The sequence below is a fragment of the Bos indicus genome, chromosome 10 (assembly GCF_029378745.1).
Source record: "Bos indicus isolate NIAB-ARS_2022 breed Sahiwal x Tharparkar chromosome 10, NIAB-ARS_B.indTharparkar_mat_pri_1.0, whole genome shotgun sequence".
In the NCBI taxonomy this organism is placed as follows: Eukaryota; Metazoa; Chordata; class Mammalia; order Artiodactyla; family Bovidae; genus Bos; species Bos indicus.
Window position 1 is genome coordinate 30,790,373 of NC_091769.1, and position 14,494 is coordinate 30,804,866.

At 36.7% G+C, this 14,494-nt stretch overlaps 1 protein-coding gene across 1 annotated transcript in view; it reads right to left on the bottom strand.

Annotated features, from left to right (window-relative positions):
• DPH6 (diphthamine biosynthesis 6) overlaps window positions 1-14,494 on the bottom strand; it is a 198,399-nt gene that overhangs the window by 30,431 nt on the left and 153,474 nt on the right. Inside the window, exon 6 of the mRNA XM_070797236.1 lies at window positions 8,461-8,522. Within this exon, the coding sequence (XP_070653337.1) occupies window positions 8,461-8,522 (62 nt within the window). The remainder of the gene's footprint in view (window positions 1-8,460; window positions 8,523-14,494) is intronic.

Consider the following 14,494-nt stretch of genomic DNA (forward strand, 5'->3'; position numbering starts at 1 on the left):
GACTCTGTGCGACCCCATAGAAGGCAGCCCAGCAGGCTCCCCCGGTCCCTGGGAATCTCCAGGCAAAAACACTGGAGTGGGTTGCCATTTCCTTCTCCAATGCATGAAAGTGAAAAGTCAAAGTGAAGTCGCTCAGTTGTATCCAACTCTTAGCGACCCCATGGACTGCAGCCCACCAGGCTTTTCCATCCATGGGATTTTCAAGGCAAGAGTACTGGAGTGGGGTGCCATCGCCTTCTCCGGATGACAAAGCTAGACAGTATTAAAAAGCAGAGACATTACTTTGTCCACAGAGGTCTGTATAGTCAAAGCTATGGTTTTTCCAGTAGTCATGTACAGATGTGAGAGTTGGACCATGAAGAAGGCTGAGTGCCAAAGAATTGATGCTTTTGAACTGTGGTGTTGGAGAAGACTCTTGAGAGTCCCTTGAACTGCAAGGAGATCAAACCAGTTAATCCTAAAGGAAATCAACCCTGAATATTCATTGGAAGGACTGATGCTGAAGCTCCAATACTTTGGCCACCTGATGTGAAGAGTTGACTCATTGGGAAAGAGCCTGATGCTGGGAAAAATAGAAGACAGGAGGAGAACGGGACAATTGAGGGCTAGATGGTTGGATGGCATCACGGGTTCAATGGACATGACTTTGAGCAAACTCCAGGAGATGGTGAAGGACAGGGAAGCCTGGGCATGCTGCAGTCCATACGGTCGTAAAGAGTTGGACATGACTGAGTGACTGAACCACAAAAAGAAATAAAAAGAAAGAGTAGGTAAACACCAGTGAAATAATTCAAGAAAACTGCCCAGAACTGAAATTTTCAAGCTGAAAACTCTACCTGTCTCAGCACAATGGATAAAAACATTCATGCCTAAGACATAGCACATAAGACTTTATAATTTTGGGGGCAAAAGAAGTATCTTACATACTCTTACACAGAGGAGATGGAGAGAGAAATAAATAAGGTTGCATAGAAATAGTCAGGAGTCAGAATAACTTTGGGCTTCTCAACAGCATATCAAGCTGCAAGGAAATGAAGCAATATTATCAAGATCTGGAAGGGAAAATATTCCTAAAACAGAATTTATGACTTACTAAAGAACCAATCAAATGAAAGGAAAGAATGAAGACATTTACAGATATGCATACACTCTCAAAGAGTCCTGTGGACTCTTCCTGAAAAAGAATGTGTGCTTCACAAAAATGAGATGGAAACAAAGATAAAAGAAAGACACTGGATCCAGGAAACAAGGGATCTAACAAAGAAGAAAGGTAAAGGGGTCTCTCGGATTATGAGAAGATGATGGATGACAGCCTTGTAATAGGCATAGAATGAAACTGACCCAGATTATGTACATCAGGTCTAAGGCCCTGGAAAAGACTTCAGGGAGAGGAAACTGAAAAACTATTTAGTATGTCTGAACATCTGGCTAAGAGACTAAGAAACTGTCAATGAGTAAAGCACTGAATTAGTGATTAGTACATAGAATATGGAATAAATGAATAAAGCAAGACAATTATAATTCACATGAAAACATATGAGGATCAAGAAGCAACAGTTAAGAACCTTGTATTGACCAGCTGATTGGTTCAGGATTGAGAAAGGAGTATGGCAGGGCTGTCTGCTGTCACCCTGTTTGTTTAATCTATACACTGAGCACATTATGAGAAATGCTGGACTAGATAAGTTACAAACTGGAATCAAGAGAGGTAGGAGAAACATTAACAACCTCAATAACACTCTAATGGCAGAGAGTGAAGAGGGACTAAAGAACCTCTTGATGAAGGTGGAGGAGGAGAGTGAAAAAGCTGGCTTAAAACTAAATATTAAAAAAACCAAGATCATGGCATCCAGCCCCAGCACTTGATGGCAAATAGAAGGGTAAAGGTGGAAGCAGTGATAGATTTCCTCTTCTTGGGCTCTAAAATCATTGTGCATGGTGACTGTAGCCATGAAAACAGAAGACAATTGGTTCTTGGCAGGAAAGCTATGACAAACACAGACAGTGTGTTGAAGAGCAGAGACATTACTCTGCTGACAATGGTCCGTATAGTCAAGGCTTTGGTCTCTCCAGTGGTCATGTATGGTTGTAAGAACTAGACTGTAAAGAAGACAGAACACCAAAGAATTGATGCCTTCAAACTGTGGTGCTGGAGAAGACTTCTGAGAGTCCCTTGGACAGGAAGATCAAAGCAGTCAATCTTAAAAGAAATCAACCCTGAATACTCATTGGAAGGACTGATTCTAAAGCTGAAGTTCCAGTATTTTGGTCACCTGACGCAAACAGTCGACTCACTGGAAAAATCTCTGATGCTGGGAAAAACTGAGGGCAGAAGGAGAACAGGGTATCAGAGGATGAGATGGCTGGATGGCATCACCAATGCAATGGACATGAACCTGGGCAAACTCCCGGAGATGGTGAGGGACAGGGAGGCCTGGCGTGTTGCAGTCCATGGGGTCACAAAGAATTGGACATGACTGGGAGACTGAACAACAACACAGGAAAGGTTTACTAGCAGAGTTTACTACCTAATGAGGCTGTGTTTTGAGTTTTTATAGTTATTGTAATTTAAACACTGACTATTCATACAACCAGAATTGCAGTATTATGTGGGAAGATGGAATGAGGAAAAGGGTACACATATTTGGTGGAGACAAAGGGAGTAAAGATAGCTAAATCTGCATAATCTAGAGTGAGAAATCAATAAATAGTGCTAAATCTGAGGGAAATCATTAAGTAATACAAAGACATAGAGGTAAAAATCAACCATAAGACATGAAAGTGAGATGATGAAGTAAGTAAGAGGCAAGAAAGATTCAGAGGGTTGTTTACATAGCAAAGAATGAAGAATCATTTCAAAGACTGAGTTCAACAAACATTGTAAAATATCACAAATATAGGAATACTCTTCAAAAACATTTAAAGAGCAGTCCAAAGCTTTTAAAATTTGATGTAATTTTATATTAAAATTCATCTCCTTTTCTGAACAATGAGAAAATAATCCTGGGGGGAAGAAGCACAAAAGATAAAATAATTTTTTAATCCATTGTTTATGTATCATATAATAATTTTAGGAACTTGCAGAAACTTAAGGAGCAATGGCTGAAATGATTCCATAGTTAATTTAGAGTAATAAATGTATAAGCCTTGAAGTTTTATTTTTTGATCCAGAAATTATAATTCCTAGGAATTTATCTAAAGAAAATAATAATCAGAAATATACATGAAGATTTACTAGGAAAGATAATAATCAGAATAGTGTTTATAATAATTTAAAAAGAAATAACTTTTTAATAACTTATTAGGTTGTTGAAAAAGTAATGGTGGTTTCAGACCATGAATTTTAAATCATTATAACTAGACTCAAACACATCTTTATTAATTAAAATAGAAATGAGTACAATCAACACATTTTTGGTAATGAGGTATAAGTTTGTTTATTCCTGTAGCATAAAAAGCCATGCTTTGGGATTTGATAAACTCTTGGAAAGCATTTTCTGCCTCCTGCTGGTTGTGGGAGCATTTTCCCTGCAAAAAGTGGTGGAGATGCTTAAAGAAGTGGTAGCTGTTTGGTGAGAGGTCAGGTGAATATGGTGGATGAGGCAAAACTTCTTAGCCCAATTTGTTCAACTTTTGAAGCACTGGTTGTGTGACATGTGGTCAGGCGTTGTTGTGGAGAAGAACTGGGCCCATTCGGTTGACCAATGCTAGCTGCAGGCATTGCTGTTTTCGGTGCATCTCACTGGATCTGTTGAGCATACTTCTCTAATGGTTTTGCCAGGAATAAGAAAGCTGTAGTGGATCAGATGGGCAGCAGATCACCAAACAGTGACCATGACCTTGTTTTGGCACAAGTTTGGCTTTGGGAAGTGCTTTGGAGCTTCTTCTTGGTCCAAGCACTGAGGTGGTCATTGTCACTTGTTGTATAAAATCTACTCTTTGTCGCACGTCACAATCCAATTGGGAAATGGTTCATTGTTGTTGCATGGTATAAGAGAAGAAAGATGACTCTTCAAAACAACAATTTTTTGATTTGTTTTCAGGTCATGAGGCACCCACTTCCTGAGCTTTTTCACTTTTCCAGTTTGCTTCAAATACCAAATGACCTTATAATGGTTGATGCTGAGTTCTTCAACAATTTATCCTGTAGTTGTAAGAGGATCAGCTTTGATGACTCCTTTCAATTGGTAGTTGTCAACTTCTGATGGCCAGCCACTATGCTCCTCATCTTCGAGGTTCTCATCTCCTTTGCAAAACTTTTTGAACCACCATTACTCTGTATGTTCATTAGCAATTCCTGGGCCAAATGCATTGATATTGAGAGTTGCCTCCCTGCGTTATGATTCATTTTGAACGTGAATAAAAAAATCGCTTGTATTTGCTTTTTGTCTAACATCAAATTTATAGTCTAAAGTAAATATAAAATAAACATCAAGTAATAAGTCATTAGCAAAAGAACATAAAGTAAGATGTGCATGAAAATGATGTATAATATAATCACAGTTTCCAATCAAATGCAAAAGTTCAACAATGTAAAACCACAATTACTTTTGTACCAACCATAGAGACAAATATTCCCAACAAGAATATATTCACATGTAGAATATGAATATGATGGAATCTACACAGCCATTAATTAATGTATTTTCAAATAGATTTAGTTCTGTGGGAAAGTAAACACATCATAATGAGAAAAAAAGGAGACAAACTATATGTATAGTTGAACCAAACTGTGCAAATACAATACGTACAAATATTTAATGATATGAACTTGAGTGTACAACAAAAGCTCAGGAAATAAAAATCAGGGAATACACCAACACATTAGCAACATGCATCATGGGGCAGAAGAACTATGCTTTTTTTTGCTACCTTATACTTTACCATATTGCAAATTTGCAGTAACAGTCAGGTATTCTTATGTCTTATTAAAAATATTTATTTTATTTATTTGTTTCCTTGGCAGTGCCGGGTCTTGGTTGCAGCACACAGAACTTTGATCTTTGGTATGGCATGCAGGAACTTAAGTTGCAGCATTTAATTACCTGGCCAGGGACTGAACCTAGGCCCCCTGCATTGGGTGTGCAGTCTTAGCCACTGAACCCCAGAGAAGTCCCTTATGTTGTTATTTTAAATTTTTCCATTTATTTATTAACGAGAAAAGGGATGGGGGGATAGGCAACATAGCGGTAGAGAATTAAGAGCTACAAACTATCATATAAAGTAAGCTATGGGATATATTATAAAGTATAATAAATATAGTCAATATTATTTAGAATAACTGTAAATGGAGTATAACTTTTAAAAATGTGAATCACTATATTGTACATCTGTAACATAATACTGCAGATGGTGACTGCAGCCATGAAATTAAAAGATGCTTGCTCCTTGGAAGAAAAGTTATGACCAACCTAGATAGCATATCGAAAAGCAGAGACATTACTTTGCCAACAAAGGTCTGTCTAGTCAAGGCTATGATTTTTCCAGTGGTCATGTATGGATGTGAGAGTTGGACTATGAAGAAAGCTGAGCACCGAAGAATTGATGCTTTTGAACTGTGGTGTTGGAGAAGACTCTTGAGAGTCCCTTGGACTGCAAGGAGATCCAACCAGTCCATTCTGAAGGAGATCAGCCCTGGCATTTCTTTGGAGGGAATGATGCTAAAGCTGAAACTCCAGTACTTTGGCCACCTCATGCGAAGAGTTGACTCATTGCAAAAGACTCTGATGCTGGGAGGGATTGGGGGCGGGAGGAGAAGGGGACGACAGAGGATAAGATGGCTGGATGGCATTACTGACTCGATGGACGTGAGTCTGAGTGAACTCTGGGAGTTGGTGATGGACAGGGAGGCCTGGAGTGCTGCGATTCATGGGGTCACAAAGAGTTGGACACGACTGAGTGATTGAACTGACTGAACTGAACTGAACATATAATACTGCACGTCAACTGTACTTCAATAAATAAAAAATAAAAATTCCTATTTATCTCTATTCCTTATCCCCCTTTCCTTATCACAGACATATATTTAAAAGTATTCCATGTGTATCTTTTGTCTATGTCCTTGCAAATGTATTATGATTTTGTGTCCCTGTATTTTTAATTTATTTCAATGGTGCTTTTATTCATTCAGCACTTTGCTACCATTTGTACATTGACAGTAAAACATGAAGGGATTTGAAACTTGAGGAGCAGAGGGAATAAAATGGTCATTATGGAGAATGGGTAGATAATTTTTTTGTGAAATGTAAGACTGACAGGTCTTGTGAGGAACTTGCTAAAGTAGAATAAAGTAATTTCTGTGTTTAAACATATTATGGTAACACACAGGTTAATTCACAATCAACATAATGGTAATCCTAAAGCTTTACTTGCCTTTCTAAAAATAATCTACAGATGCTTGAAACCTGACCTCACAACTTCAAGTTTTAGAAGCATCTTTTGCCAAAACTCCAGTCTCCTATCTCTGAAGTTCCCTTTCTTTCACCCTCGTAAGTTTAATTACATTATTTACACTGCTTTTGTAGAAGCAAAATTTAGCCCAATGGTAGTGAATAGATGTGAACATAGATATGCTGGGCATAGAACAAATTACTGTGAAAAGAGTCCTATCAGAGGGGCATGGAAAGCAGCCATGTCCATCATAAACGATATCAAAGTATCTAGAAATCAAAATAATTTGTCACAATTATATAATCATTTCAATATTTTGCTATTTTCCTAGCTCATTTTCAAATCTTTTCCTAGCTCATTTCCAAATCTTTTACTATTTATGTCACTCATTGGAAAAGACCCTGATGCTGGGAAAGATTGAAGGCGGGAGGAGAAGAGGATGACAGAGGATGAGATGGTTGGATGGCATCACCGACTCAATGGACATGGGTTTGGGTAAACTCCGGGAGTTGTTGATGGACAGGGAGGCCTGGCGTGCTGCAGTCCATGGGATCACAAAGAGTCAGACACGACTGAGTGACTGAACTGAACTGAACTGATTTTCCTAGCACATGTTAGATGCTTAATAATACTTAATAAGGGGCTTCCCTGGTGGGCTTCCATGGTAGCTCAGCTGGGTAAAGAATCTACCTGTAATGCAGGAGAGCCTGGTTCAATTACTGGGTCAGGAAGATCCCCTGGAGAAGGGATAGGCTACCCACCCTAGTATTCTTGGGCTTTCCTGGTGGCTCAGACAGTCAAGAATTTGCCTGCAATGCGGGAGACCTGGGTTTGATACCTGGGTGGGAAGATTTCCTGAAGGAGGGTATGGAAACCCATTCCTGTATTCTTGCCTGGAAAATTCCATGGACAGAGGAGCCTGGTGGGCTACAGTCCATGGGGTTGCAAAGAGTCATACACAACTGAGTGACTAAGTACAAGCATAACGCTTAGTAAAACAAGAAATGAACATTTTAGGGATTTCTAAGCATTTGGTACATATTGATAAGCCATAAAATAATCAAATATCTGAAAGAAAAATGTGAAACACATACAGTTACTGACAGGTGTAACTGCTAACAGTTCATATTACAGCACTGGCATTAACAGTGTCCAGAGACAATTTGATGAAGAACATGGGAGGGAAAAATGGTAACTTAATAGAGGAGTTTACTTCTTTCACAGAAGTAGGGTGATTTTCTTTTTCATTTTTTGTAACTGTAAAATTTCAAAAATCCAAGTTACACTATTCTCGTTAATTCAGAATTGCCATACTAATCCTAACATTTGACCCCTAATTCTAATAAAATATAATACAGTTAATAGAGTAAAAATAACAAGATCTTTCTTTAATATTTAAAACACATTTAGACTTTGACAATGATAAACAGTTGTAACCTGAAGCCTCGGGATAATTTATTTACTACTCGGCAAGTTAATTTCCTAATTGGTAAAAGAAAAGAGGTTAGATTAGATAATCTATAAAGGAAATTTTCTCTTGCATTTCTGATGGAAATGCACCTTATCATGGAGACCATCAGGGACTGTACTTTGAAAGTGAAAGTGTTAGTTGCTCAGTCGTGTCCAACTCTTTTCAGGCTGCAATTGACTGCAGCCTGCCAGGCTCCTCTGTCCATGGAATTTTCCAGGCAAGACTAATGGAGTGGGCTGCCATTCCCTTCTCCAGGGAATCTTTCTAGCCCAGGGATTAAATCCAGGTCTCTTGCATTGCAGGCAGATTCTTCACTGTCTGAGTTACCAGGGAAAATAAAAGTAAACTTTTTGACAAACAATTTCCTTTTTAATATAGCTTACTTAATTATTCTTTTAGCGAGCGCAACAGAGTAGTCATAACTTTTGTAATTAATTTTAAACACTTTCATACCCATCTGAGGTTTAATTTTATCACAAAGCTGTATCATCAATGTATCTGAGAATTTCTAAAAATTGATTGTATAATCAGCATATCATGGCATTGTTTATTTTCCTCCTTTAGATGCCTGTATTTTGAGAAATACTCTAAATTCTTACCTCTAAGAGATAGGGCTCCATTTGATCCAAGGTTTTTCCAAGATGCTTATCTGGATCTAAACCTGCCAAGAAAGGTCAAATATTTTTTTTACATAACTATTAAACTGGAGGTTTAAAAACACATTTCCATTCCCTTGGTTCCTCTTTGCCTAGGAAACTAGTGTATATATATTTTAAAGTGCTCTGATTCTAAAGCAAAATTTACTTTGCTAGTATTTATTTTTCTATCCCCCTTGGGTAACTGCTTTTCTTGCTCCTGAAAAGTAAGTTTCATTCCAGTTCATTTTTTAATTGCTCTTCATCAACTACCAGATGCATTGTTTCAATCCCTTTTTCATTTTTGAGGAACTGTAATTAGGATAGGAAAAAAACTATCATTTAGAAGATATGAAATTGAAATCCAAGGCATTTTAATTATTATAATTTGTTTTTACTCATGGAGACAACAGTGAGAATTTTTCTGACACACCTATTTTGTATAAATTTCAAACTTATTTGGAGAATAAAAGTAGAAAACAAGAGAGTGGTAGGCTGTAAGCCTATATAATTAATTCACTTAATAACACATGAACAGAAATATTACCAAATTAAATGACAGCGTATTTTAATGACGACTTGTGTGACAGTGTTTTCTAAGAAAAAAAGAAACTCTGAAAAATCATTACAGTAGCAGTAGCATGTGCATAATCTCTGATGAAAGTGTTCCAACAGATAACAGCAGAGTTTATGTGAGTGATGGGGTATAGGTAGACTACTGTGGACAACAGGAACTCGTCCCACATTCCAAAATTCATCTTCCAGGGGGAAAACATCACATGCCACAATTCAGCTATGAAATGAATGAACTCACTTTAGATATTTACATCCATAGTATTTGCAGTAGCTTAAGCTTATTTAAATATGCTATTTTTACATTTTTATTGGTTTAAACCATTTAGCTTATTGAGTATACGAACTGAGTAACAATTTTCTGCTTCTAGTTGGATGCCTGTTTTGGTAACATGATATTTGTTATAATCACACACAGAATAATAAAAGGGAAGTCAGATAAAGATTGAGGATTCTCATATAGTAAAGCCAAAGCAAACAACTCAAACTAGTAGCACTAGGTAGATTAAGTCAACTCCCTTCATGGCACCCTTATCGTGGTGTATTCACTAAAAGCAAAATTTCAGTTGGCTGGGTAAACACATTGATGAAGTAATCACTGACTTATTCTAGTCTCTATTCATGTAGAACACTTTTCAAAGTTTAAAATGAATAAGTAAATGAAATATTTTGAAACAAACACATATGTAATCATCACTCAGATTTAATAAACATAAATATCTTGCCATATTTCCTCCACAACTTCAAGAAATAAACATCACCAACATAATAGAATTTCACAGTATATCTACCCCTAATTAATCTATTTTCCCTAGTCTTTCAACATGAATAACCACTCTTATCAAGTATTTCCCAACTATGCTTTTATAATTTTACTACAAGTGTACATATCCAAAACAATATTTGATGTTGTTCATGTATATCAAATTTTAACATGAATGATAACTTTTGTTTTTTTCCAGTTCCCTTTGTTAATGAAAGATTTATTTATATTGATTACTGTGGCTCTGGTCCATCCATCTTTACTGTTCTATTTCATTATGGAATTTACATGTCCATTTTCCAGTAGGTGGACAGCTGGGCAATGACTTATTTCTAATGTCTATTTTTCTACTAGGAAGAACTTTCTGTGCTGCATTAAATATGCATATATGTAAAATTACCATGATAGTGTAGAAAAACTATAATTGCTATTTTACATATATATATATATTTATACCTATATATGTAATCTTCAAGTCTACTATATATTGCCAAATTGCTCTCCAAAGAAGTATTGTTACTTTGTACTTTCACCATCAAGGAAATAAACCCCTAGTTCCCATAATATGAAAACAGTTTAATATCAGATTTTTCATCTTTGCCAATCTGATATACACAGACATATAAAAAATGTTTTGGATACTTGTATTAGTTTTAACCTTATGATTACTATTAAAAATAAGCACTTTTCCATATTTCATTGCCCATTCATTCAGGTTTTCACTTCTGTGAACTGCTTATTAAAATCATTTGGTTTTTTAAATGCTGTTTTCCCTTTTATTTGATGATTAATTGTTCTTGATATATTCTGAATGCTGATTCTTCATCATTATGGGCACAGTAAACATTTTGCTAACCAGTGGCTTGTTATTACACTTTTTTATTGGGGGAAGGTCTTTTGATAAACATAAAAATTTTAACCTTATAGTAGTCAAAAGAATTGTTACTTAAAAATGTTTTTCCTTTCTTTGTAATAAATTCTTTCCTTCCCCAAGGAAATAATGTGAGTCTTTTATATTTTCCTTTTGAAGTTTTAAAACTTTGTATTCACATTGAGATATTCAACTTATGTAGAATTTACTTTCAGTTATCATAGCTAGAGTGTTATAATTCTATCTCTTATTTATGGGTAAAGTATTGTTTATGGAAACCTTTCCCTACCTCTGCCAAACACAACATCTCTATCAGTTCAGTTCAGTCACTCAGCCATGTCCGATACTTTCTGACCCCATGAACCATAGCACGCCAGGTCTCCCTGTCCATCACCAACTGCCGAGTCTACCCAAACCCATGTCCATTGAGTCAGTGATGCCATCCAACCATCTCATCCTCTGTCATCCCCTTCTCCTCCTGCCCTCAATCTTTCCCAGCATCAGTGTTTTTGCAAATGAGTCAGCTCTTCGCATAAGGTGGCCAAAGTATCGGAGTTTCAGCTTCAACATCAGTCCTTCCAATGAACACACAGGACCGATCTCCTTTAGAATGGACTGGTTGGATCTCCTTGTTGTCCAAGGGACTCTCAAGAGTCTTCAACATCACAGTTCAAAAGCATCAATTCTTTGGCACTCAGCTTTCTTTAGAGTCCAACTCTCACATCCATACATGACTACTGGAAAACCATAGCCTTGACTAGACAGACCTTTTTTGGCAAAGTAATATCTCTGCTTTTTAATATGCTGTCTAGGTTGGTCATAACTTTCCTTCCAAGGAGTGAGGGTCTTTTAATTTCATGGCTGCAATTAGCATCTGCAGTGATTTTGGATACCCATACTTCACAGCAAATAGAAGAAGAAAAGCTGGAAGCAGTGGTAGATTTCTTCTTCTTGGGCTCTAAAATCACTGTGGCTGGTGACTGCAGCCATGAAAACAGAAGACGATTGGTTCTTGGCAGGAAACCTATGACAAACCTAGACAGTGTGTTAAAAAGCAAAGATATCACTTTTCTGACAAAGGTCCATATAGTCAAGGCTATGGTCTTTCGTAGTCATGTACAGATGTGAGAGTTGGACCATAAAAAAGGCAGAGTGCCTAAGAATTGAGGCTTTCACACTGCAGTGCTGGAGAAGACTCCAGAGAGTCCCCTGGACAGCAAGGAGATGAAACCAGTCAATCCTAAAGGAAATCAACCCTGAATACTTATTGGAAGTACTGATGTTGAAGCTGAACCTCCAATACTTTGGCCACCTGATGTGAACAGGTGACTTATTGGAAAAGACCCTGATGCTGGGGAAAACTGAAGGCAGGAGGTAAAAAGGGTAACAGGATGAGTTCATTGGATGGCATCACTGATGCAATGGACACGATTTGGGCAAACTCCAGGAGATAATGAGGGACAGGGAAGCCTGGCATGCTACAGTCAGTGCGGTTGCAAAGAGTTAGACACTACCTGGTGACTGAATAGCAACTCTTGTATGATTGCAGTGGAACATGTTTTTCAGAAATTTGCAGCCAGATTTATAATTTTTATTTTTTACTGTGAAATGACTCTTCATATTCTTCGACCATTTTTCTAATAGACTACTCATCATCTTTTCTTAATAATACTGAAACATCTCTAAACAAAGGCTGTTTATTTCATGAATTCACATAAGGTAGAAGACTTTATTGGTGACCAGTCTTTTACGTTAGATAGATTTTGTCACATATTTGGCAACTTGAGGAGTTTCATCAAGGTGCCAGTTTTTTGCTGTTTTTAATATTTTCTCTGACTTTTAATTTCATAAACTTTACTCTTACTTTTATTACTTCCTTGCTTCTATTTATATTTATTCAGTAGTTTATTTATTCTGGATTCTTGATTTGAACACTTGATTCATTTATATTTACATATTTCTTATTTTTTTAATAGAAAGATTTTAAATACCAATTTAGCTGCATCCCAAAAGATTTGAAAGTGGCACATTTGTTGTCATTCAGTTGTCAATATTTTGTCATTTTTATTGTTATTTAAGATTACTCTTGTGTCAAACATGTTTGTTTACTTCTACTACTTTTTTTTCCTTTCTAATTTGACTGCATATGGTCAAGACTATATCTTTATACTACAATTCTTCAAAATTTGGTAAAGTTTCTTCATGACTTATAGATAATTACATATTATAAATGCCCCATCTGTGCTTGGAAAGTGGATCTGTTGAAAGCAAGTTCAGTTCAGTCACTCAGTCGTGCCCAACTCTTTGTGACCCTGTGGACTGCAGCATGCAGGCTTCCCTGTCCATCACTAACTCTCAGAGCTTGCTCAAACTCATGTTCATTGAGTCGGTGATGCCATCCAACCATCTCAACCTCTGTCATCCCCTTCTCCTCCTGCCTTCAGTCTTTCCCAGAATCAGTCTTTGCCAATGAGTCAGTTTTTCAGCTTCAGCATCAGTCCTTCCAATAAATATTCAAGACTGATTTCCTTTAGGATGGACTGGTTGGATCTCCTTGCTGTCCAACGGACTCTGAACAGTCTTCTCCAACACCACAGTTTAAAAGCATCAATTCTTCAGCACTCAGCTTTCTTTATAGTCCAACTCTTACATCCATATATGACTACTGAAAAAAACCATAGTTTTGACTAGATGGACCTTTGTTGGCAAAGTCTCTGCTTTTTAATATGCTGTCTAGGTTGGTCATAGCTTTTCTTCCAAGGAGCAAGCATCTTCTAATTTCATGGCTGCAGTCACCATCTGCAGAGATTTTGGAGCCCCCCAAAATAAAGTCTCTCACTGTTTCCATTGTTTCCCCATCTATTTGCCATGAAGTGATGGGACTGGATGCCATGATCTTAGTTTTGCAAAATAAGATTTTATACTTAAACACACAAAATCATGACCTTAATTGTTAATTCTGCTGTTCAAATCTTCTATGACCTTACTAATATTTTATTTACATGAACTATTATTTCAAATAAAGGGGTGGCATAAACTCTCAGTACGATTTTGGTTTTAATAGTTTGTTATAATTCTGTCAATTTTGTTTTATACACTTGAGAAGTAAGTTGTTACACACAAATTCATAATTTCTAAAACTTTTGAGAATATTATTCCTTTATCGAGAAGTAGTGAGCTTTTCATCTCCACATATGACTTTTATCATACATTCTATTTATCAACATTATAATTTCAGCTTTCTTTTGTTAATATTTTTCTGATTTACACATAACCAGGGTTTGAAAAATTTTATTCTATCTTATAAATGCAAGTTCACAGAATTGAGCTTAAATATTTTATATTTTTTATATTCTACATTTTTTTTTCTGGACCTGTTTCTGTCACCTTATTGTGGACTTCTTGTTATATTAAACTTTATATATCATTTTTCCTTTGCCATTTTCTGCCTCATACCAAAAAATAAACAAAAAAAAGATCAAAACAGTGTTTTGCCTGTTTTCTTGGCTGATTAGAAAGCTGTATACTGGATTTCTACTCTTTCAGTAATCACTGGTAATTTTTAACACACATTCAAAACCATAGAAAAGTGTTAGTCACTCAGTCAGGTCCAGGTCTTTGAGACCTCCATAGACTGCAGCCCTCCAGGCTCCTCTGTCCATGGAACTTTCTAGGCAGAATACTGGAGTGCCTATCCATTCCCTTTTCCAGGGGATCTTTCTGACCTAGGAATTGCCTTCTGGGTGAATTATTTTTTTCTGCTTCACTCATTTTCTCTTTGACTTGGTTCA